The sequence below is a fragment of the Boleophthalmus pectinirostris genome, unplaced genomic scaffold (genome assembly GCF_026225935.1).
Source record: "Boleophthalmus pectinirostris isolate CB_2022bp ecotype Guang Dong unplaced genomic scaffold, ASM2622593v1 HiC_scaffold_4, whole genome shotgun sequence".
Classification (NCBI taxonomy): domain Eukaryota; kingdom Metazoa; phylum Chordata; class Actinopteri; order Gobiiformes; family Gobiidae; genus Boleophthalmus; species Boleophthalmus pectinirostris.
Window position 1 is genome coordinate 4,598,177 of NW_026571353.1, and position 22,060 is coordinate 4,620,236.

Here is a 22,060-nt window from a genome sequence, read left to right on the forward strand (position 1 = left end):
TATTTGTAAACTTTCAAATAAGTCCAGTCGTACATAAAATATATTGTGTGTATTTTATCTATCAGAATATGAACTGAAAAATTACGAAGTCAAGCATTACATTCACGAAATGAAAATTTACGATTAGGCTTTCATCAGAACGAATATGAATTCACAGATGGAATTTTACTGTCAAAAATACATCATCACTTCACAGACATTATTCATTGAGCAGAAGAAACATCGATCAAGATCAAGACTGTGCATGTTTAAGTTTGTAGCAGAGGGTAAAAACAGAGTAATGGCATAATAACAGGACTACAACAGCGACCAACAAGTGGGTTCATTCAAATTTATTGTAAAAACATCTTGTCTTGCCACATTGAATTCGGGAACTGAACGCTGCTGTGTAATATTGTGTAGAAACACCTCCTCTGAAGGGGAAACTGCACCTATATCTTAGTAGAAACATAGAGGAGTCAGTTGGCAACATCAGACGTAACGTTATCCCAGGACTAATTAGCAAATATAGGGGTTATAGGTATAAATATAGGTCTTGACGTCATAATTTTTCAGTTCGTATTCTGATGGATAAAATACACACAATATATTTTATGTACAGCTGGGTTAATTTGAGAGTTTACAAATATTTATTTTATGCGCAACTACAGCCAATTATGCATGGATTTCCCAAATACGCACGGATTTCTATTCAATGTGCACGAATATTTTTGAAAGCTTTCTTACTCCATACAGGGCGCTAATGGAAAATGGACTTGTTCCTATTTACATACAAGTTCATGTTAAAACATTGTGTTGAAATTGTATTTTTCTTAAAGTTTCAGGTTGTTCATAATATTATAATATTTTGTAAAAGAAAGAGTTCATCAATTAAAAAAGATTTCTGTAATAGATTTGTGTGGGGTTTATATGACATGAGTTTTCTGATCCGGCCCCTTTGGGATCAAAGTAACGGAAAAGTTACACAGTGCACTTTTAATATTTTTTGTTGTCATTGTTACACTCGGTCTCAGTGTTGGAAAAGTTACCATTTACCATTGTTATTTGACTTGTTAACTAATATGTTTGTCTTCCTTTTGACCACAGTGGGATAGACTTCGATGGCAGCACAGTTGGACTGGCGTTTGTCGGAGCCTTGTGTACAGGATACTCAGTGGGCGTGGTCCAGGTAAACAAATGATGCAAATACTTGGACACACCTTCTCATTCTGAATTGTAGCTACACACTGAAGACCTCGAATATATGGAGCAACCTGTATGCAGTTATGTAGCAAATAAAAAACTCTAAATATGTTTGATACTTTAGATTCCAAGTTTTCTAAATAGTCAGTCTTTGCTGCAAACCTCACCTGTCCAGACACAAACAAGCGCTTTGACAAAACTTTACAAGGCGAGTGGATCTGGAGACTTAGGCTACGTTTATATGATGATGGTTTGAACAGAAGACGCAAATGTGGCGTCTCGTCTTCATGTTTTATTCCACGTTTAGACAAGCTTTTTCGGGAGGAAATCTTTGTGCATACGGTGATGCAAAAGTGTGTGGAAATTGATTGGGTGTAGGCCTGTAACGATAACAGATTTTGCTTGACGATTAATTGACCAAGAATGTATTGCGATAAACGAATAATATTGACATTTTGAGACCAATTTAAAAAAATATAATGACCATGGAATAAAAATGCAAATACATCCTCTCAATGATCAATAAACTTTACTTTCTAAAGAACATTTAACACAGACAACCAAAAACAACAGGCCTAAAGAAAACAGACTTAACACAGGACTAGTCTAATGTGTCTGGCTCACAGCGAGGACTTGTTCACAAAAATGCACTTGAATAAATCATTGCTGAACCAAATACAACCAAAGTATTAAATAAAATGGATTATTAAGTCTCTGTAACAAAATTGCCCTTAAAAGTGATTTTAGTCGTTGTCTTACATTGGAATATTGTGTCTTGTCTCTCTGTGGCTGCTGCTGTGGCCTCGTCATTTTGGTCATTTAAATGTTTGTATTAACCCCCGACACATGATTCTGTTTCGCTCTGAGGGAGCCTCTGTCCTGTCTGGTATCGTGTCGGTGTCTTGTGGGATTTCAGTGGATTTTGGGTTCTCCCGGCAGCTAGAGTAGTGGTGTCACTCTATCGGGTTTGGGTTTATATTCGGCTGTTGCGGTTTGAGACATTTCTTCTCGTTGTTTGTGCGCTCGCTGCATTTGACGCATGTGGCTGTTGAGACGTGTCCCGCTCACCAGTGTTGATTCGGCATCGTGACTTGTTTTGTCACATGGAGATGAACTGTTTTGGTTCTGACAGCGACGCTTGTGTTGCAGCTTCATGTTCACTGCACAGAAAGCGGCGCTTTCTGCATTCAGACTACACGTGCATCCACTGTGTTTATCAACACAGTTCAAGCGTCAATACACTTGTTAAACGAGAAGAGTCAGAGTGATATTATCCTTCTAACATTCAGTCTCTTTTAGAGCAAGTGAGAGCGAGGAAAACAAACAAACATGTAAACAGAATTTATCGTGGCCGGAAAAGTTATCGAGCTCGTTAAAAGTTATTGTACGATTAATTGATTTATTGATTATCGTTAGATAATAGAGGGGGGTATAAATTGGGCTTAAGGCATAAAAAATGTGAAAAAACTATATAAAGGACTGACAAACCACGAAGATTTTTTTCAGAATCAACAATCGAAAGTAACAAATTATGACTTATCTCAGGTGAAAGGTATATATTTTGTTCTGAATAATACAAGAGGAGATGTCTTCCACATTTGAGAGACACATGATAGAAATAAACGGCTGTGGTTGGTTCTCAAGTTTGGTTTCAAGGTCTTTCACGATCTATGGTCCGATTCCAGAATGTAGAAGGGACGGGCTTCTCAGGCAACTGCAAACCCCTGTCCTTCTCTCTGAGGCCCTGTCCACACTAGTTTGTATTCGAGGCATTTTCTTTGTGGATGCAGTGTTCATCCACACTAATCTGACTCCAAACGAACGATCTGGTGTCTCCAGCTCCCACGAACTCATCAGAATACAAATCTGATCCGGCACTGTGTGGACACCTGAAAACTCTGATACACTGATGTAGATCTATGCGCCACGAAGTAATTCACCGCCAAAACGCTAAGAGGCTAGAATATATGTCCATTCATATATACAGTCTGTGTGTACGGCATGCAGACGTATAATCTCTGAAAAGTTTCACATGAACCATCTCCAACGTGATAGAAGCAAAGAACAGACTCACCATCAGCAGAACACCCCTCTGTCACAGAAACAACACTCATATTCCACTGAGTCGTGTCTTTTCGTCCGACAGAAGCTGAACCACATCAGTAAAACGTTCTGCAAAATGTAAACACATATGCTCAAAGCTGTGTGGATAGGGAAGGCTTGCGGACACAGAAACAACATGTGTGGGCGTAGATCATTTCCGTTACGGTGATACGGTGATACACGGATTCGTTTCAGTGTAAACGGGGTCTAAGAGGTTCACGATGAAGTCTCCTGAAATGGTTTTCACTTGTTGGACTTCTTTAGTGGAATGCCCAGAATGTGCAAAACAGTGATCAAAGTGCAGAGTGGTTATTGTGCACACATGTGGAATATGATCTTATAACTTAACAAAAAAAGGTTAAGTTGTGGTGAGTTATATTTTTTTAGAAGCTGTAGTTCCAAATAGCAGTGTTACAATGACAGAGAAAATATAAACTTGTAGGGCCAAAATTGCAAACAGAACTACAATTTTAGTTTATCTATATACCTTATTTTCCGCACTATAGGGCGCACTTACAAGCCTTTAATTTCATCCAAAAACGAGTGTGTGTCTTATAATCCAGAGCGCCTTCTATATGGATTTATTGGGGTGTCTTAGTACGACTTTAGTAAACTACAAAGCCGCTCCACTTGTAGCATTACGGCTCCCGGAGTCAGGAGCATCAGGAGAAATACATACTGTGATTCCTTTTAATATCAAAATGCACCTGTCAAGAGACACGCTCACAACACCCACTTTAAACTCAAGACTATTATCAAGGAGAACACACATTCACCAAGACAGAGAGACAGCGCCGAGCGACTTACACCACGATCTGCCAATGGATCATGGACGCCTGGACTAAGGATCAATATCAACTGTGGTCCGAGCTTTCACCAAGACCAGAATCATCACTGAACTGAACTCCAGGGAACAGTAACCACACTGACGAGAGATAATGACGAGAGGGATGTGGACGTGCTGGACGCTGGAATCACCCAACTGTTTGAACAATTATGAGTTATTGTGAATACACAAACAATTTAGCGTCTAAGACAGTATTTATTTTTTTTTATGCGTTACAATTGAACAAAGTTGAGAGTTATTGTGAACGCGTTAAATAAAGTTTGACTGACTTATACAACTGTTGTGTTTCGTTTAATGCACCTTATAGTCCGGTGCGGTTTATATGTGAAAAAAGACCATTCAATGACAGTGCGCCTTATAATCCAGAGCGCAGGTACACAGTTTTTCCCAGGATTGTTATTAGACAGTTTTCAAATTCGTTTATCATCAAAACACTTATTTGAACATGTCAGGGTACGTTTTGCACAACTCATTTCTCATAAATGTTAAAATCTCCTCTTCTCTTGTACTTGTGGATCCAGTCTCATGTTTTGACTTGTCTTGTGAAAACTGTCTCATTCCATCCCTATTGGCAATTTTGAAGAATCTAAAACATGTTTCTGAGTTTTTTGTTTCACTATATTCTGTGTGTTTATTCATAGTTTTGGTGCCTTCAGTGAGAATGTTAATAAGTCATGAATTTAAGAAAAAACATTGAAAGTCCTACATTACACAAAAAAAATCTGAGATATCAACCTGGTCCCCATGAGGCGTGGGTGGGTCAGTTCATCACCACAGAAGCAGTTTATGAGGAGTCCAGCCCATATGACATGATCATTATATCCACAATACAATGTGTGTATGTGTACAGGCCCATGAACATGTGTGTGATATTGGTCACACATGAGAATGTCTGTGTTTACTAGTGTGGAACCAAAATGTCATTTTTCATGAGTTGTGTGTATGTTAGTTGTGTGACTGTAGATCAGTGTGTCGTGTATCACCAGAAAAAGAAAAAATGGAAATAATTTTTGTTCCAATTAGAACAACAATTTAACTACACTATTCAGCTACACTGAAATAGAAAGGAACTGTCATAATTTGTGATTATCTTGAGATCCGGAGATTTTGAGAGCACTTCCGTTGCTCGAGCTCGATCCTTCACGGAGTTATGACCAAAAACACATATTTGACCTTGGTTACCTTGACCTTCAAGTGACCTTGACCGGTTTCAACCCGTATAACATCCAGTCTACCCTGGTTATGTGTGTGCCAATTTGTGTGATGATTGGGTGAATATTTTAGGCCGCAGACGGTTCAGAAATTGCTGTGCGTGTGTGTGTGTGCGTGTGCGTGTGTGTGTGCGTGCGTGCGTGTGTGTGTGTATGGAGCCTGATTCACACTGTGCCCTTTATCCTTGCAGGATTACACTGATCTGAGTTCAGCGATAGGGGCCACTCTGGCTCATGAGCTGGGACATAACCTGGGCATGTCCCACGACTCCACCTCCTGTGAGTGCTCCGGGGCCAACTGCATCATGGAGCCTTCTGTCAAGTACGTACACATCTCAAATAAAACTGTCATTACACGAAGGAATGAACACAGCTATTTCAAATATCTGAGTGTTCACAAATGTGGTGAGTTAGATGTGTTATTATTATGAATGAATGGGACATGTGAGTGTGGAAAGCGCAGACGTCTTCAAACACAAGGTGAGCACATTTTTTCTGCACGGTTCATGAAAAAAAAAAAAAAAATGAATCGTTCGTTTCGCTTATCACGGTTCGGGACTTATGCATACTGTACGGTTTCCATGGTTCCTGGCTTGTGCATTGTAGCCTCGTGCCTGTATGTGACCTGTGTTCACTTTGTGTGGAGGGTGGGTGCTGAGCGTCACATGTAGAAATGACAAGTAGGAGAGAAGAGGGCCGCCCGGAGATGGAGGATGCGCCCGTGTTACCTGGCAAAACCACAGCGGCGCGTCAACGCAAAGGCGGCTCCACCAACAGCTGCAGCAGGACGTACACGCGCAGCTCTGACTCTGTGTTTATCAACGGGAAAGACAATCAGACTTGACTGGGCGTGTTTAGCCGCTTGTATCAGGTCCACAGTGAAATTAACAGCTGAATAGACTTGTATTTACCTTCTGTACAGACTCGCCACGGCAAACGCCAGGATTCCAAAAGTAGATTTTAAAGCACTTATTAACAGTCTTTCTGGACCTGGGCTCTTTCACACGACACAGATCTGCCCCAGGAGCACGATGTACTGATGATAAATGCACAAATACAACAATAGATTCATGCTCTCTGTGTGTATTTTGATGGAGATACAAGGCTACACTCGCGTAGAGCATCAAAAAATAGGATGGATCCTATTTTCTGAAATCTACGCGTGGAGGATGTGCTGCTCCATACTCACGTCTAGAGCTCACAGTGGAGCCGCCCTCGGTCACTTTCCATGCATTCTAAAAGTTACGCTTCCAAAGGCTGCAGTTTTTACGCTCGCTGTATGCAGTGGAGCCAGGCCTTCAACCTTGCAGCCAAGAGCGCAATTTCACTAAACCAAGTATCTCGACTCCTGAGAAGGGTTTGGGTTTGGGTGGAAGGTGGTAAAATTTTTTCAGCAAAGCACAACAGCTGCCTATGTCCAATAATACTATGCTTAAAGTCAAGTCAAATTCAGTTTGTGCATGATTACATTACTAACTATAATGTTATAACTTTTTTTAATGCTGTATCTTGAATTGTGGATAATTAAGATAACATATGATGAAGTATATTTCTGGAGATTAAAGATTAAAAAGAAAAAATGACAACAAGAACCGTACCGAACCGAAAACCGTGACCTTAAACCGCAATACAAACTGAACCATGAATTTTGTGAACCATGCCACTTCTAGTGGATTGGTAAATTGTTTATGTTATAATTTGGTGTTTTGGTTCAAGACAATTATCCAGTCAGGAAGCAGAATGAGTCTCACACGATTCTCTCATTTGTGTTGCCAATTTCAGTGCTGAAATCCAGTTGATTCAAACCTAAAATGTCTCTCTCTGATCTGAATGGTCACTACCTAAACTCAACCCTGATCAGTGCTGGACTCTGGACTTTCTGAGCTTCACATCAGGCCTGAACATAAACTGGAATAAGACAAAAAACTTGTATATGTCCTCTGTCTGTAGGTTAAGACGATGGTAACTCAGATTTTGTTGTGATTGTAGTATTTTTTACTACATACTCTCCTTTTAAAGTTGCAGGTGTAACTTCTGGAGGAGGATCCATCAAATTCTTCTCTTCGTGGAGATGTTAATGCTTTGTCTGGAATGTTTCACAGTTTTCTTTTAAACATGAACTGAATAGTATCTGTATCTGAAATCATAGTAATATGTTATTAAACCTTTCTAGCTTCATGGAGACCAAACTAGACCAGGTTACAGGTCAGATCTGTGGAGAGGCGACCCCGCTCACAGTCACAATGCATGTTTTTCTAGGATTTTTGAGCTCTAAACCACCTGTAATTTAGGCTACGTTTATATGATGAGGGTCTGAACAGAAGACACAAAAATATCATTGTGTCTTCACTTTTTATTCTGCATTTAGACGTGCATTTTCGGGAGGAAATCTGCGTGAATACGGTGAAGCAAAAGCGTGTGGAACTGGATTGTGTATGCATGCCAGGCGACTCGACGGTGACGGTGGTGATGTTTGTGACGTAAATATGTACGCGACATAAGCAGATCTGACCAGAGTTTTGCGTCTTGGGCAGTGTAGACGGAAACACTACAGCAGAATGTATTCAACTTTTCCACTCTGAAGGGTGATTTCATTCAACATTCCAGGCAGAGCACTCACATCTCCATACCAACCACAAAGTTTCATAATGCAGCTTTAATCTCCATATCCATGCCTGTTGTGCAGGAGCTGGAGTATTCCTGAGACCTTCAGCACCTGCAGTCGCTCCAATTACGAGAAATACCTTCAGGACGGGAGTGTGAACTGCCTCCTGGACAAACCCGACTACCAAATCGTACTGACGCCCCCTGTCTGTGGGAACGGCTTTTTGGAGAAGGGAGAGCAGTGTGACTGTGGCACTGTCAAAGTAAGGATTTTATTTAATTTTATTTTATTTTAAGTATTTAGTTAAACTTTCAGCTTTTTTGCACATTGTGTAACTTCGTCTGGTGGAAAGTGTGGCATTAAACCTTTCTATCTTCATGGAAACCAACCAGACCAAGTTACAGGTCAGATCTGTGGAGAGGCGACCCCGCTCACAGTCAGAATGTCTGTTTTTCTAGATATTTTTGAGCTATAAAACTACCTGTAATTGAATAAATGTAAAGTAGAGCTGTTTAATGTCACACTGTGGAACATTCAATGACATGAATGAATAAATGTTTATTCAGACAGTAATATATAGAACATGAATAAAACACAAAGGTAAATGTTTCTATTCTATAATAACAGGCAAAATAAATGTCACACCGAAAGGAGTGGAAGGACTTAAATACTTATTTAACCCCACCCCTTTTTTCTACCGTCCCAAATGAACAAAGAACACATATAGACTTCTCATTTCCTGTACAATATAAGCAATAATTGCACAGTACCCACTGTTATGTCCCCTATGTCCAACAAGGGACACTACGAGTATAAAACAATCCTTAAGGCAAAGTAGGTTTGGCAAACTTTTTATTTTTAGGCCAAACATTCACCAACGTGCACAAAAAACAAACAAAAGGTTGGTGGGAGGAGGCGTGGGCCAGTTGTGCCAAATCAACAAACCAAAAAGTATAACAAAACAGGCCCTAACTGAAAACTAGGCTACAAAAAGGAAAGAAATCAAAAAGCCTAGCCTACCTGATCTAGAAAAGGAGAATTTGGAAAACTCAAAACAACAAAGGTGGCAACAACTGATAACTAATGTGTCTAACAAAGGAAATCTATGTGATGTGGAATGTACAGGGATCCCCCAACTTACCTAACCCATCCTCTAACAAAAACCTTACACACACAAAACCTGGGCTAGCAGCCTTGCCAACACACATTGTAACACACAGAGTACACAGATATAGTACAGCAGCAGCCTAGCCTAAGCAGGGACTCCCAGACTTCCTTCACCCCACACAGTCCTCCATCCTGCATATATACATATCTGCATTATATACACAAATACACAGAATTTTGCAAATTTTAATAATCAATTTTTTAACTGCCCTTTTGAATACATGTATATTTGAACAAAGTTTTAATTCTATTTTCAAGTTGTTCCATAATTTCACACCACAAACAGAGACACAAAACCTTTTTCTTGTCGTTCGAGCACGAGGCAATTTAAAATTCAAAAAGCCTCTTAAGTTATAGTTTCTTTCCCTTTTACAATCAAGTAGTTTAATATTTTTTGTTAAGTGCTTATTTTTAGCTTTATACATAACTTGTGCAGTTTGGTACAGAATCAGATCATTCAGTTTGAGTAATTTGGCGTGAATAAACAGTGGATTAGTGTGGTCATGAAATTTGACATTATAAATAATTCTTATTGCTCTTTTTTGAAGTTTTATCAATGGTTCTATTGCGGTTTTATAGTTATTCATTTGTTAACTTCTGCACAGTCTGTTAAATATGGTAAAACCAGTGAACAGTAAAGTGTGTGTAGTGCTCTGTGATCTAAGACATACTTTGCTTTATCTAATACTGCAATACTTTTTGATATTTTATGATGTATATATTGGATATGGGCTTTCCAGTTAATCTTTTCATCAATTATGACCCCTAAAAATGTATTCTCCTTGACCTGCTCTATTCTTACACCTTGTATCTGTAACTGTATTTTTGTATGACATCTCCATAGAAACAAGCAGGTGATGGACCTCCGACCAAAAGGTTACACAATGCACATTTAAAAGTATTTCTGCCTTGTTTGAATGCATTTTTCTAATTTAACCAAAAAAGTATTGTAAATTAGGTTTCGATAATAAGTCTTACTCCACAGGCCTAGAATTTAGTTTGAAAAAATACTCTCCTAAACAAAAATATTTCAAATTCAACTCAAGTTTTTGCATTTTGGGTATTACAAAATCAATGCGGATATCAACAGGTGAAGTAGTGCCTTGCTCATTGACACTATAGCAGTATGTTCTAGGTGAGGGAGGAAGAAGAGAGACGTCACAGTAATACAGGGAGGGTGTGCACACTCAGACAGATCAGGAGTCTAACCCACAACCTCCTTACTGAGACAGGCTAACCACTCTGCCAGTAGCACGGGGAGGACATGACGTGACTCTAAAGTTTATTTAAGGAATTGTCAGTGTGAGGTGTGAGGTGCTAACTTTAGCGGCGTGACTTCCAGTTTAGACTTGTGTTTGCCTTGAAGCTGTGGGTGTATGAAAGCTCTTTGTTGCATCATGACTTTGTTTTTGTATCTCTGGGGATCTTAAAAGCTGCGGGTTCTGAGGCAGGTGAAAACATGAAGCTCGGTGGACTGGTGTTGAGTTATGTCTGTCTGTTCTTATTGTGAAGAGCTGCAGCAGAGACAGAGACGGTGCCATCGTCTCCTGCTTCACTCCTGATTTTGGTGAACCTGGTAGACTTTGGGAAATTGTTCACCTTCAAGACACTCAAAGCTCTTTACAACAACAAAGAACAAAAAAAGAAGTGTCTTGCCCTCTCCGGGTGGGTGGAGAGTCCCTGCCTCAAGTGGAGGAGTTCAAGTATCTCGGGGTCTTGTTCATGAGTGAGGGGAGGATGGAACGTGAGATTGACAGGTGGATCGGTGCAGCTTCGGCAGTGATGCGGTCGCTGTATCGGACCATTGTGGTGAAGAGGGAGCTGAGCCAAAAGACAGAGCTCTCGATTTACCATCAATCTGTGTTCCTCCCCTCACCTATGGTCATGAGCTTTGGGTAATGACCAAAAGGACAAGATCAAGGATAAGTGGTCGAAAGAGAGAAAGAGTTCCCTCCACAGGGTGGGTGGGCGCTTCCTTAGAGATAGGGTGAGGAGCGCAGCCACAGGGGTAGGGAGTAGAGCCACTGCTCCTCCATGTCGGGAGGAGTCAGCTGAGGGGAGGGTGTCTGTTTCAGATGCCTCCTGGGCCTTGGGTGGCTGGAACACTTCCTTCCAAGCATGTCGGGAGAAGGCCCCAGGGAAGACCCAGGACACACTGGAGGGACTATGTTTCTGGGCTGGCCTGTGAATGCCTTGGGGTCCCCCTGGAGGAGCTGGAGGAAGTGTCCGGGGTGAAGGAAGTCTGGGAGTCCCTGCTTAGACTTAGACTGCTGCCGCCGTGACCAGGCCCGGATAAGTGGAAGAAAATGGATGGATGGACCATGGGTGTGTCCAAATGTCTGGTTCACATTTATGGTCATTATTTTAAGTTCTAAAGTTTTTTATTAGTAAGATAAATTCTGTTTTTAAAAAAGAATTTAGAAAGACGAGAATGGAGAAAGGAGAATGTGACTAGATGAATTCATTTTCATCATTGAGATGTTGTGAGATTGGGAGACTTTGAAGTAATCCAAGGCATTGGATACACCGAAGCTCCTGAAACATCCTGAGAAGTTTCTTACCCCAACACTTTTTGTCTAAAACCTGCAGATTCATATAATGCTCTGAAATGTTGTTTGTTTTGACAGGAGTGCACCAACCGCTGCTGTAACGCCTCCACCTGTACCTTCAGCGAGGGCTCACATTGTGCAGAGGGAGAGTGCTGTCAGGACTGCAAGGTCAGAACCACTTTATTACAACAGACTTATAAAAAACATTGTCCTCCAGCATTTCACCTGATGAACCCAACCAAACTCTCTGGCTTTGAACATCGCGTGAGTTGTGTGCTCCTCTTTGTCTTTTATTGTTTAGTTTTATTGCTTTTATTTATGGTAAAGGAGAAATTTAATCAACTGGACAAACGTTTATTTAGGTCAAAGATGTTTCCCAGCTCATCCACCCTGCTTCTTCAGTTCTAGTCAGACACTGGTGGACACTGCACTCCACTGAAACTACCGTATTTTCCGGGCTATAGGGCACGCTCCCTCCAACCCCATCACAAATCGACTGCACGCCACACAATCCAGAGCGCCCCATACACGAATCCACTCGGGTGTCCCAGCACGACTTCAGTAAACTACAAACACACACGGAGCAGACAGTGACCGCACAGCCAAAAACACCCACAGACACACTCATCACTCCACGCCGACGAGGAACGAACCGAAAAAGCTAGTCCAATGTGCCACTTCTAGACACGACTGAACAACTGAGTCACTGTGAACACGCCGACAATCCGCTGGTCCCAGACACACCCTCCCTACACGCCACAACTGAACAAAGCCCAGAGTCACCGTGAACGAACAAACAAACAAAACCACTCACCCATCACACTGTTGGGTTTCCTTTAAAGTCCGGTGCGGTTTATTTGTGAAAAAAGTTTGAAAACAGACCATTTAATGACAGTGCGCCTTATAATCCAGAGCAACTAATAGTGCGGAAAATACTGTACTCTGTGAAATATTTTCGACCTAAATAAACAATTGTCCAGATGACAAATTGAACTTTCTGCACACATTCATTTATTCTTCTGAGTCTATTTTACTGTTTTTTGTATTTGTTTTTACTTAGTTGTTTTTATTGTATTAAATTGTAAATGTTGTTATTTTTTTTTTATTTTTCTGTGTGCAGCACTTTCAATTCATTCATTCAAATCTAGCCAGGTTAGGTGACTTGAATTTAAAAAGTTTTATTAAAATTTCAGTAAATTACACTTAAAATATGAAAATACATCTTGCTACACTTAAAATAAGAAAAACGACAACTCTTTGCTCTTAAAAATAAGAAACAAAACCTAATGTTGCTTGAATTAAAAAACACACTTATTCCGTTGGTCGATCATTTTACTTGTCAAGCCGAATCTCCTCAAATAAAGTCAAATGATCTTTGTTTAAGTCATTTTAAATTAAAATGCTTTTTGCAGCGTTGGAAACAGTTTTTGTTTGGATTGATAAAGATACATGTGTGTGGAGAAGCTCCCTGACTTGTGTTGTGTGTGTGTTGTGTGTGTTGTGTGTGTTGTGTGTGTGTGTGTGTGTGTGTGTGTGTGTGTCAGATCGCGGGGCGCTCTCGTGAGTGTCGTCCTCAGCAGGATGAGTGTGACCTGGCTGAATACTGTGATGGAGAGAGCGCGCTCTGTCCAGAGGACGTGTTCAGTGTGAACGGTCTGCCCTGTGACAACGAAAAGGGATTCTGCTACAACGGACAGTGTCCCCAGAGACAGACCCAGTGTGTGAAGATGTACGGACCAGGTGAGGGCGCTATGGCTTTGTTAGACCAAAACCAAACACTTTACACATAAGGACAGTGCACCTTTAAGTCGGTGCTTGATGAGAGAATATGAGAGATCAGATGTCGTCTTCAGGGCCATGATTTCTAGTATCGGACGTTTCTATTGGTCACCCCAGTTTGAGTGTGTTTTTGTGTGTATGTTGCAGCTGCCGTAGAGGGAGGTGCCAACTGCTTTAAAATCAACACAGTGGGAAAGTACTACGGATACTGCAAACGACCTTCAAATACCCTGTACATCGCCTGTCCTCTACAGTGAGTCCAAAGCATGTGGCCTTGTATATTTATTGTGTGTTAAAACTGCATAACGCATGACTCCAACATGTTTAATGTGCTGTTACCGTGGCTACAAACTGACATGTCTCACCTGTGAATCTGAAAAGCTTTCCCCTGTCTGTAAATGTGTCAAGTGCCTACGTTCTACCATGCATCTACAATAAAAACCCGTCCTGGCTCTAGTGGCCACTCCAGGTACTGCAGCTCCAGAAGCTTGGACCCAGAAAGAATTCCCCATAGAAGCACAATGTATTTTGGGGGGAATTCAAACTGTCCGTGTTGGACTGACAGGGCATCCACAACTTTCACAAAGGTCGGATTTTACAGGATTCTTTTCTGTTTTCACAACATAAAATTTTTAACATTTTTAAATCCTCAAAGCTCCTAAAAGTGATCTTTGTACGACTTAGCCTCGCTGTTCTGAGCCACTCTCACTCTGATTGATCCAAAAACACTCGCCCAGATTTAGGAAGTATTGTGAAAGAGAAAATTATTTTCTGGCCCATACATCAAGGAGCTAGTCTGATTCATCAGCCGGTTTCACTTTGTGGAAACCGTCTGACCTCGCAGCTTTAGGATTTGTTCGCTCAACAGTAGGCAGGTACTTTTTTCATTTAACCAATCGCTGCTATTTGGTCGTGACGTATGTAATGCTCCGATAACAGGGCTAACTGCTATATTAAAGGTCGTATAGAGGATTTTTTAAGGGAAGTGAAATACAGCGACAGTCCACCACCTTCCTCCTCCACACCTCCCTCAGTAGAAACACTTCCTCCTGCTTCTTTACTCTAGAAATCACGTTTGTTTACAGCCAGTGCGCGTTCAGAATTACTGTTGAAGTGACCTGTCTAGAAATAATTTAGCGACCGACACGTCAGTTTTTAGACCTTTCGTCGGCTTCAGTCGCGCCATCGCTGGAAGGAACCTCCAAGAATCACCTCAGTTTGTCTTCGCTCCTCTTCCCCTTCTCTTCTTCTTTTAGCGACCTCAAAAATGGACTTTCGTTTGCGGTGAACTGGTAGTGGATTCGCGCCTGCCATTGCAACAAATTTTGTGTGAATTTTGAGGAAGCTACAGTTTGAAAAATCCTCTAAGAACCGCAGCATAAACCGTGTAATCCCTGTGTGTTGGCGAGTCAGCTACACTAGAAACGTAGGGAGTTTGACTGACAACCCAACAGCCAATAGATAAAGAGGTAGCCTCGTTATATATTGGCTGATGTTTATCTGGCCTCACTACATCCACAGTTGATAGATTTTTATTCTTTTTTTTTTTTTTGGTCATCATAATTACAAGGCTGCTATGTCTCTGTAATGGTGTTTTAAACTTTCAATGACAATTTGAAGCTAAAAAAAATCCTCCATACAACCTTTAAGCTTTTCCCAAATCCTGTACGAAGAAGGACAATCACATCTTTCCTCTTGATAAAATTCACCAAACATTCTCTTTGTTACGGCTTTAAATCCTCGATCAACGGGAATCGTTGACAACACAGAATGTTTAGCTCTTTGCTGATTGGCTGGTGCTTGAACTCACACTTCCGGGGTTCTTACAAATCGTCTTGTTTATTCTGATTCTTGATCTGGTCGCTGGAGAGAAATAAAATGGAGCGGAGGCACTAGGTGGCGCCAGCCCGGCTACAAATGAGCACAGGCCACTGAAAACAACACAACGCCATCTTGAGTTCATCTTCAGATTTGATACAGAACAGTGATTTGGCTGGACTAGTTATAATAAAGCAAGTTAATGGATCTAGTCCCCGATAGATAGATGATTACATTAAACATTCGTCATATACTTTTTAGATATTTCATGACAAAGTACTCCATATTGTTTTTTTGTTTTTTTTTCATCATATTTATTGCATATATACATACAAATCATTATAAACAAATGACTCTAAACATATAAAAAAAAAGATAAACAATATACACAAAGATTACAAGACACAGGGGCAGTTAAATGATTCAGATTGATCATTTCAGTTCTTTATAAACTGATAACATGTTTAAGGTAATATTTTAGATTGCATTTGAATTAAATATATTAGGATCAGTATTGTTCCATAAATAGTGAAAACTGTGTCTTGCCGTCCATCTGAAAATCTGAAAACGCACAACAGTTAACCACTGGAATCCTCACTGACTGTGGTATAAGCCGCACAGTAATGCACATGTTGGGTTTGTCTTTCACAGGGACATATACTGTGGGAAGCTCTTCTGCCTCGGTGGAACTGAATACTCGATTTACGGAGGATATTTAAAAGTCGGCGACTGTAAAGCTACGAACTTCCCAGACTTCACCAAAGATTACGGACAAGTCGAGACTGGGACAAAATGTGGAGCAGAAAAGGTGAGAAAGTAGTCAAAGTTGTAGTACTAGTAGTAATAGTAGTAGTACTTAGCCTGTGATTTGGTTTTAGAAAGTACTGCAGTCACTGAAAATCACTGTTGGTCAAGTTACGTTAAAACTGTAATGTGTTATTTATGACTTTGTTACTGTCATTTCAAAGTCATTTGTTACATTATAATATTACTGTATTTAAAATGTAAAACATGACACAAATATTACAGCACTTTAAAGTGACTCTCACCAAAAGAACTGTGAAGATGCAGAACTTTTGTGACGTTTATGGACTGAACCACAACTGAACCAGGAGGATTGAATCAGGGCTAAACCAGGTCTAAACCAAAACTGAACCCGGACTGAACCAGGACTAAACCAGGACTAAACCAGGACTGAACCGAAGACTAAACCATGACTAAACTAGGTCTAAACCAGGACTAAACCAGGACTAAACTAGGTCTAAATCAGGATTGAACCGAGGACTAAACCAGGATTAACCAGGTCTAAACCAGAGCTGAACCAGGACTGAACCAGGACTAAACCAGAACTAACCCAAGTCTAAACCAGGACTAAACCAGAGCTGAACCAGGACTGAACCAAGACTAAACTAGGTCTAAACCAGGACTAAACCAGGACTGAACCAAGACTAAACCGAGGACTGAACCAGGTCTAAACCAGCTCTAAACCAGGACTAAACCAGGTTTAAACCAGGACTAAACCAGGTTTAAACCAAGCCTAAACTAGGACTACACCAGAGCCGAACCAGGTCTAAACCAGGTCTAAACCAGGACCAAACCAGGACTAATCTTGAACTAGAACTTGGAAGATCGTGCCTTGCTCGATCGGGCGTCAGCTGCGGTCCTCCCCATTTAGCGTGGAGTTCTGCGTCGGTCCTTTTGCTCGTGGTCACCCAACAGTCTACGTGGGCGCATCTCCGGCGTTTCACCACTGCTGATATCACGATGATTTAAGCAAATTTGTATGAAGAAAAACCCACCACTTCAGTCCAGGTTAAAAAAGCATTGTAACGTCCGTTACTCACATTTGTACCCAGTAAAATATTAAGATTTTTTTCCCTGTAATGCCACATTACAGTGTTACAGCAAAAAGCAATGAATTACAGTATTTTGTAACATGTTACACTGCTGAAAATGAACTAGTGCTTCAAGGTTCATTGTGTAACTTTTCTGGTGGAGAGTCAGTCAAATGCTTTTCTTCAAGGAAATGTTATTGCTTTGTCTGGAATGTTCCACAGTATGGCATTAAACCTTCCTATCTTCATGGAGACCAAACCAGACCAAGTTACAGGTCAGATCTGTGGAGAGGCTTTAGTTCTCATTTGAACCTTGTATCTGGGGACATACATGTAGATATACATATGTAGGTTAAAATGCAAAATCTACATATATCATACCTTTAAGAAGTGCCTTGCCCTTGGACACAATGGCAGTATATATTGGTGATTATTTTTTATGAGCGTCCTGGTAGCTGAAGTTACAACCTTTTGAACCAACGCTGAAACAAAAAGTAGAGATGTTGGTACAAGCTTCCAAATGTGAGCCGTGATTGTTGGAATCATCGTGAATCTGTTCTTAAAAAAATGTTTGTAACTTCCATTTCAAGATGCTGGAGAACTCTGCCCAGATTCACAAAGCGTTCTGAAGCTCACAAATTCCCTCTTAAGTGACAGTTGCACCGAATTCACCAACACCAGCTACAACCACCTCCACGCTCATTTACATTTAATTTACATAGAAAATGAACATGTATTTGATTAGAAACACCCTCTCAGCTTCCAAATATGGCCAGTGTGGGTTTGGTATTTTGACACGTGAAAGTGCGAGGGAGAGAGTGACCAAGGAGGTCAGGTGAAGCGTCTACCAGGGGTGTGAAAGTCATTTTGGTTCGGGGGCCGTATCCAACCTACTTTGATCCCAAAAAGGGTCGGATCAGAAAACTCATGACATATAAACCCCAAAAATAACAATAGAGGCTTTGCACCGTCACGTGACCCCTATAGTACCTACGCCGCCATGACACCGGGCACACTATGTCATTGACTTCAGCAGTATCGGAGAAACATGGGCAGGTTTTGTTGTGTATTTGGTTGTTCTAGACGCTCTGAAAGGGATAAAACGAATAATTTCTTCACTGTTCCTCTGGAAATGACTCATCAGGAGCTCAAACAAGGGAATTATCGAAAAAAAGACGAGAATTATGGCTAGAGAACATAAACCGCGAAGAGATTTCCAATGGTACCATCAAGACACCTGAAGTTTCATCAAGGTATTTGCTATTTAAATAATTTCATAGCTTATTTAATGAGAGAAGCACATTTACTGAACTAAAATGTCATTAATTTAACCAGGAAAACCCGCACTAGTTTATGATTCAACGAACCCACACTGGGCTCCTATGATCAACATGACGCACGAGTCGAAGAGTCTGTGAGCCGAACCTCGAAAGACTCGGCCATGAAAAGATCCTCGCGAACGTTAGAAAGATCCACACGCAAAAAGTGATTCATTCTAGAAGACATAGTTGTGGATAAACAAGACAATAAAGAAAACATGGGTCCCACGACGAGTGACATGTTTATATGTGCACTGGAAGATCCAGTTTCTACTGCCACTCACACTGCAAATGTTTTCTTTTTACATTTAGTTTTAGTTTAGAACAGGCATGTCCAAACTACGGCCCGTGGGCCAAATGCGGTCCTCAGACAAACTTTTTTGGCCCTCAGGCTCCCAGGTGAATTGGCCCAAAATACCTCCCATCAATTAAAAATGATCTTTTTACTGCAACTTTTTTGAAAATCTACCTTGATAAAGCGAATATTTAATATTTAGTGTGTGGTTTTGAAGATCTTCGCATGAATAAAGAACTGACGGTTCATTCTAACATGTTAAACAAGCACATGTTTCAATTATTCACTGAACTGAGCACCAGTCTAGGGCCCTCGATCGGCCTTCTGCTTCATTTGTGTTTAGATATGTGGCCCTTGATGAAAAAAGTTTGCACACCCCTGGTCTAGAACAATCTAATACACAACAAAACCTGCCCATGTTTCTCCGATGCTGCTGAAGTCAATGACATAGTGTGTCCGGTGTCACGGCGGCGTAGGTACCGTTGCTATAGGGGTCACGTGACGGTGCAAAGCCTCTATAAATTCAAATATTTGTGCAGAGAAACACAAATCTATTACATTATTATTATCCCGCCCACAGAGGAGACAAAGCGAGGAGAGAGGATCGAAACTGCTCACTGAGTCCAATAAAGTTAGATTCTTTTCTCTGACATCTGCTCCTGAAGCCTCCCTCAGGTTTACTCCTTCCATTTGTGTTTTTTTTTTGGGGGGGGACTCCACTTAATATGACACATTTAATCGACAGCTGAAAAATGGAGGATTGAGGAAAGGAATCAAGGAGAAGGAAAGAGAAATGAGACGCAGCCACTGTTCCTCTCTCCTCACTCTTCTCTTCTTTAGTCCCCCAACTAAACTCTAGTGCCGAGTTTAGCAGCTGGATTTATGGGTTTGGGGTGAAGTTTAGGTGTTTAGTCTCACTTTAATTGAACAAATATCAAAGTATCGTGTTTTATTTTGAAGGTGTGCGTTCAAAACGAGTGTGTGGACCTGGAGACGGCCTACAAGACGGCAGACTGCTCAGCCAAGTGTCCGGGCCGCTCAGTCAGTGTTTTTAAATACACCACTCCTTTAACATTTCACTTCTAATTCTTTCCTTTGTAAGCGACATGATAATAAATGTGTGTGTGTGTGTGTGTGTGTTTCAGCTGTGTAACCACCGGGGGGAGTGCCAGTGTGAACCGGGGTGGATGCCTCCTTACTGTGACGTAGAAGACAAGGACTTCAGCTCTGCCACTGCAGAGACTCTCAGCCCTGGTTGGTCCAAAATGAAGATTTATTTCTAGATTTATTTCCAGTTCATACGGAAGCCCTGAGCGACGAGCACAAAAGAACAAATCTGTGCATCATCTGAGCTCCATTTTCATTTTAAGCTTGCAAATATATACACTTTTCTGGACTGACATGTCCGTTGTTTTTCCCGGTATCTGTTGTAGCCTCTTCCAGTTTGGAGGTTACAGCCCCGAGTGTCTGATCACCACAGGCACCACTGATGCCTTCACTTTCCAGGCTTTCTCCCGCTCCTCCTTGAGCCCCTGGTGTTTCTCTACGAGAAATACGAGCTGTATTTTTCCTCTACCAGAGGCCTGGTAGTTTGTTCACCATCACCATCCTGTCAGTCTGTATCTGAAGTCCCACAGGATCTTGGCTCGGTCGTTCTCCACAACCTTTGGAGGTGTTTCCCACCTTGATCCTGGGGTCTCCAGCCTGTACTCTGCACAGATGTTTCTGTACACTATGCCCGCCACTTGGTTCTGTCGCTCCATGTTTGTTTCCCTGCAGCATCTTACACCTGCAGTTCTGTGCTGGACTGTCTCAGGAGCCTCTTTGCACAGTCTCCACCGTGGGTCTAGTCTGGTCTGGTGTGGTAGATCTGGGCCTCTATTGCTCAAATGTTCAGGGTCTGCTCCTGAGCTCCAGGATGAGGCTCTGTGTGTCCTTCAGACCAGCTCTCTCAAGCCACTGGGAGGATTTCTTGATATCAGTCACTTCAGGTCTTTTCCGGTGGTTCGCCCCATGTAGGAGTTTGTCCTGACATGATGGTCCCTCCAGCTCCTCTTCCTCTGGACCCCACTGTCTGAGACATTCTCTGAGCTCCTCATCTGTCAGAGCCTTTGTCCTTTCCTTTCCTTTTTTTTTTTCATCAGCAATGCAAAAAATAAAATATCAATAAGTGTGCAATAAAAAAGAATTGTAAAAATAAACACAAACTAACTCGCCCCAAATATTTAATTGAGCCCAAATGATATATTTTGTTTTTCTCACGTGCAGCTCATGATTTCCGTAGATTTAAGGACGTTATTTTTATGATTATTGATAATGAAGTTGTCTGCTTTATCTGACCCTCTCCTCTTCATCTTCTGCTTCTCTCACCCTCTAACTCCTCTTGACCTCCATCTGTACTCTGTCCCTCACATGTTTGTTCATGTATTTATTTTTCTTCTTGTTATTTTCTTCAGGTGCGATCGCTGGCATCTCTGTGGCCGTGATCTTTGTCGTGTCTTGTATCATCGCTGGGATCATTTTCTTTGTGAAGAAAAACTGAAGCTGTGGAAAAACCAACATGACAAGAATATTTGACCTGTAAATATATAAACACATGGATATTAACTACTCCTCAGTTAGTAGCAGTAGTAGTAGTAGTAATAGTAGTAGTAGTTGTATTTTTGAGTATTTCAGCTGCACTGGTAAAGAAAGTCCTCTAACAGTGTGATTTTGTATTTTCTTGACAGAAGCCATCCTCTCAACAACAGATCTGACAGTGCCATCTTCTGGACAACTTTGGAAACTGCACCTCATTGGAGAAAGCTTTATTTTTTTCATTCTAGTTTTTCTTTTTTAAATTGTAATTATTTGTATTTTTAAAACAGAACAATCCAATAATAATATGAACTCATTCGATGTCACGTTTAAAATTTGAGGATGCAATAAAAATAAAAGGTGCACAGTGCGGCGTCGACTTTGTGTTTGTGCTGTTATAGTTTTTGTTGCTTAAAATCACTGCTGGACAAATGACTTTAAAACTGTAATGTGTTATTTATGACTTGTTACTGTCATTTCAAAGTAATTTGTTACATTACAATATTACTGTATTTTTAATGTAAAACATTACACGACTATTGCAGCACGTTAAGGCTGCGTTCAGACTGCAGCCTGAAGTGACCAAAATCAGATTTTTTTGGCCTCTATGTTCCTGTATCTGATCTTTTAATGACAGTCTGAACGATACAGATCAGATTTTTTCAAATGTGACCCAGGACACTTGGATATGTGCTCCTAAAACTGATACATATCTGATCTTTTGACATGTGACTTCAGTGTGAACGGTCAAAGCGCATTCATCCACCTACACG

The 22,060-nt window shown here is 41.0% G+C and overlaps 1 protein-coding gene across 1 annotated transcript in view; it reads left to right on the top strand.

Moving 5' to 3' along the window:
* LOC110163219 (disintegrin and metalloproteinase domain-containing protein 28-like) overlaps nt 1-21,666 on the top strand; it is a 65,241-nt gene extending 43,575 nt beyond the window's left edge. The window contains exons 10-20 of the mRNA XM_055162152.1: nt 1,087-1,168; nt 5,535-5,665; nt 8,030-8,210; nt 11,743-11,832; nt 13,209-13,404; nt 13,591-13,696; nt 15,913-16,069; nt 19,671-19,751; nt 19,856-19,964; nt 21,167-21,290; nt 21,440-21,666. Of these exons, the coding sequence (XP_055018127.1) occupies nt 1,087-1,168; nt 5,535-5,665; nt 8,030-8,210; nt 11,743-11,832; nt 13,209-13,404; nt 13,591-13,696; nt 15,913-16,069; nt 19,671-19,751; nt 19,856-19,964; nt 21,167-21,252 (1,219 nt within the window). The 3' untranslated portion in view covers nt 21,253-21,290; nt 21,440-21,666. The remainder of the gene's footprint in view (nt 1-1,086; nt 1,169-5,534; nt 5,666-8,029; nt 8,211-11,742; nt 11,833-13,208; nt 13,405-13,590; nt 13,697-15,912; nt 16,070-19,670; nt 19,752-19,855; nt 19,965-21,166; nt 21,291-21,439) is intronic.
* The last annotated feature ends 394 nt before the right edge of the window (nt 21,667-22,060 follow it).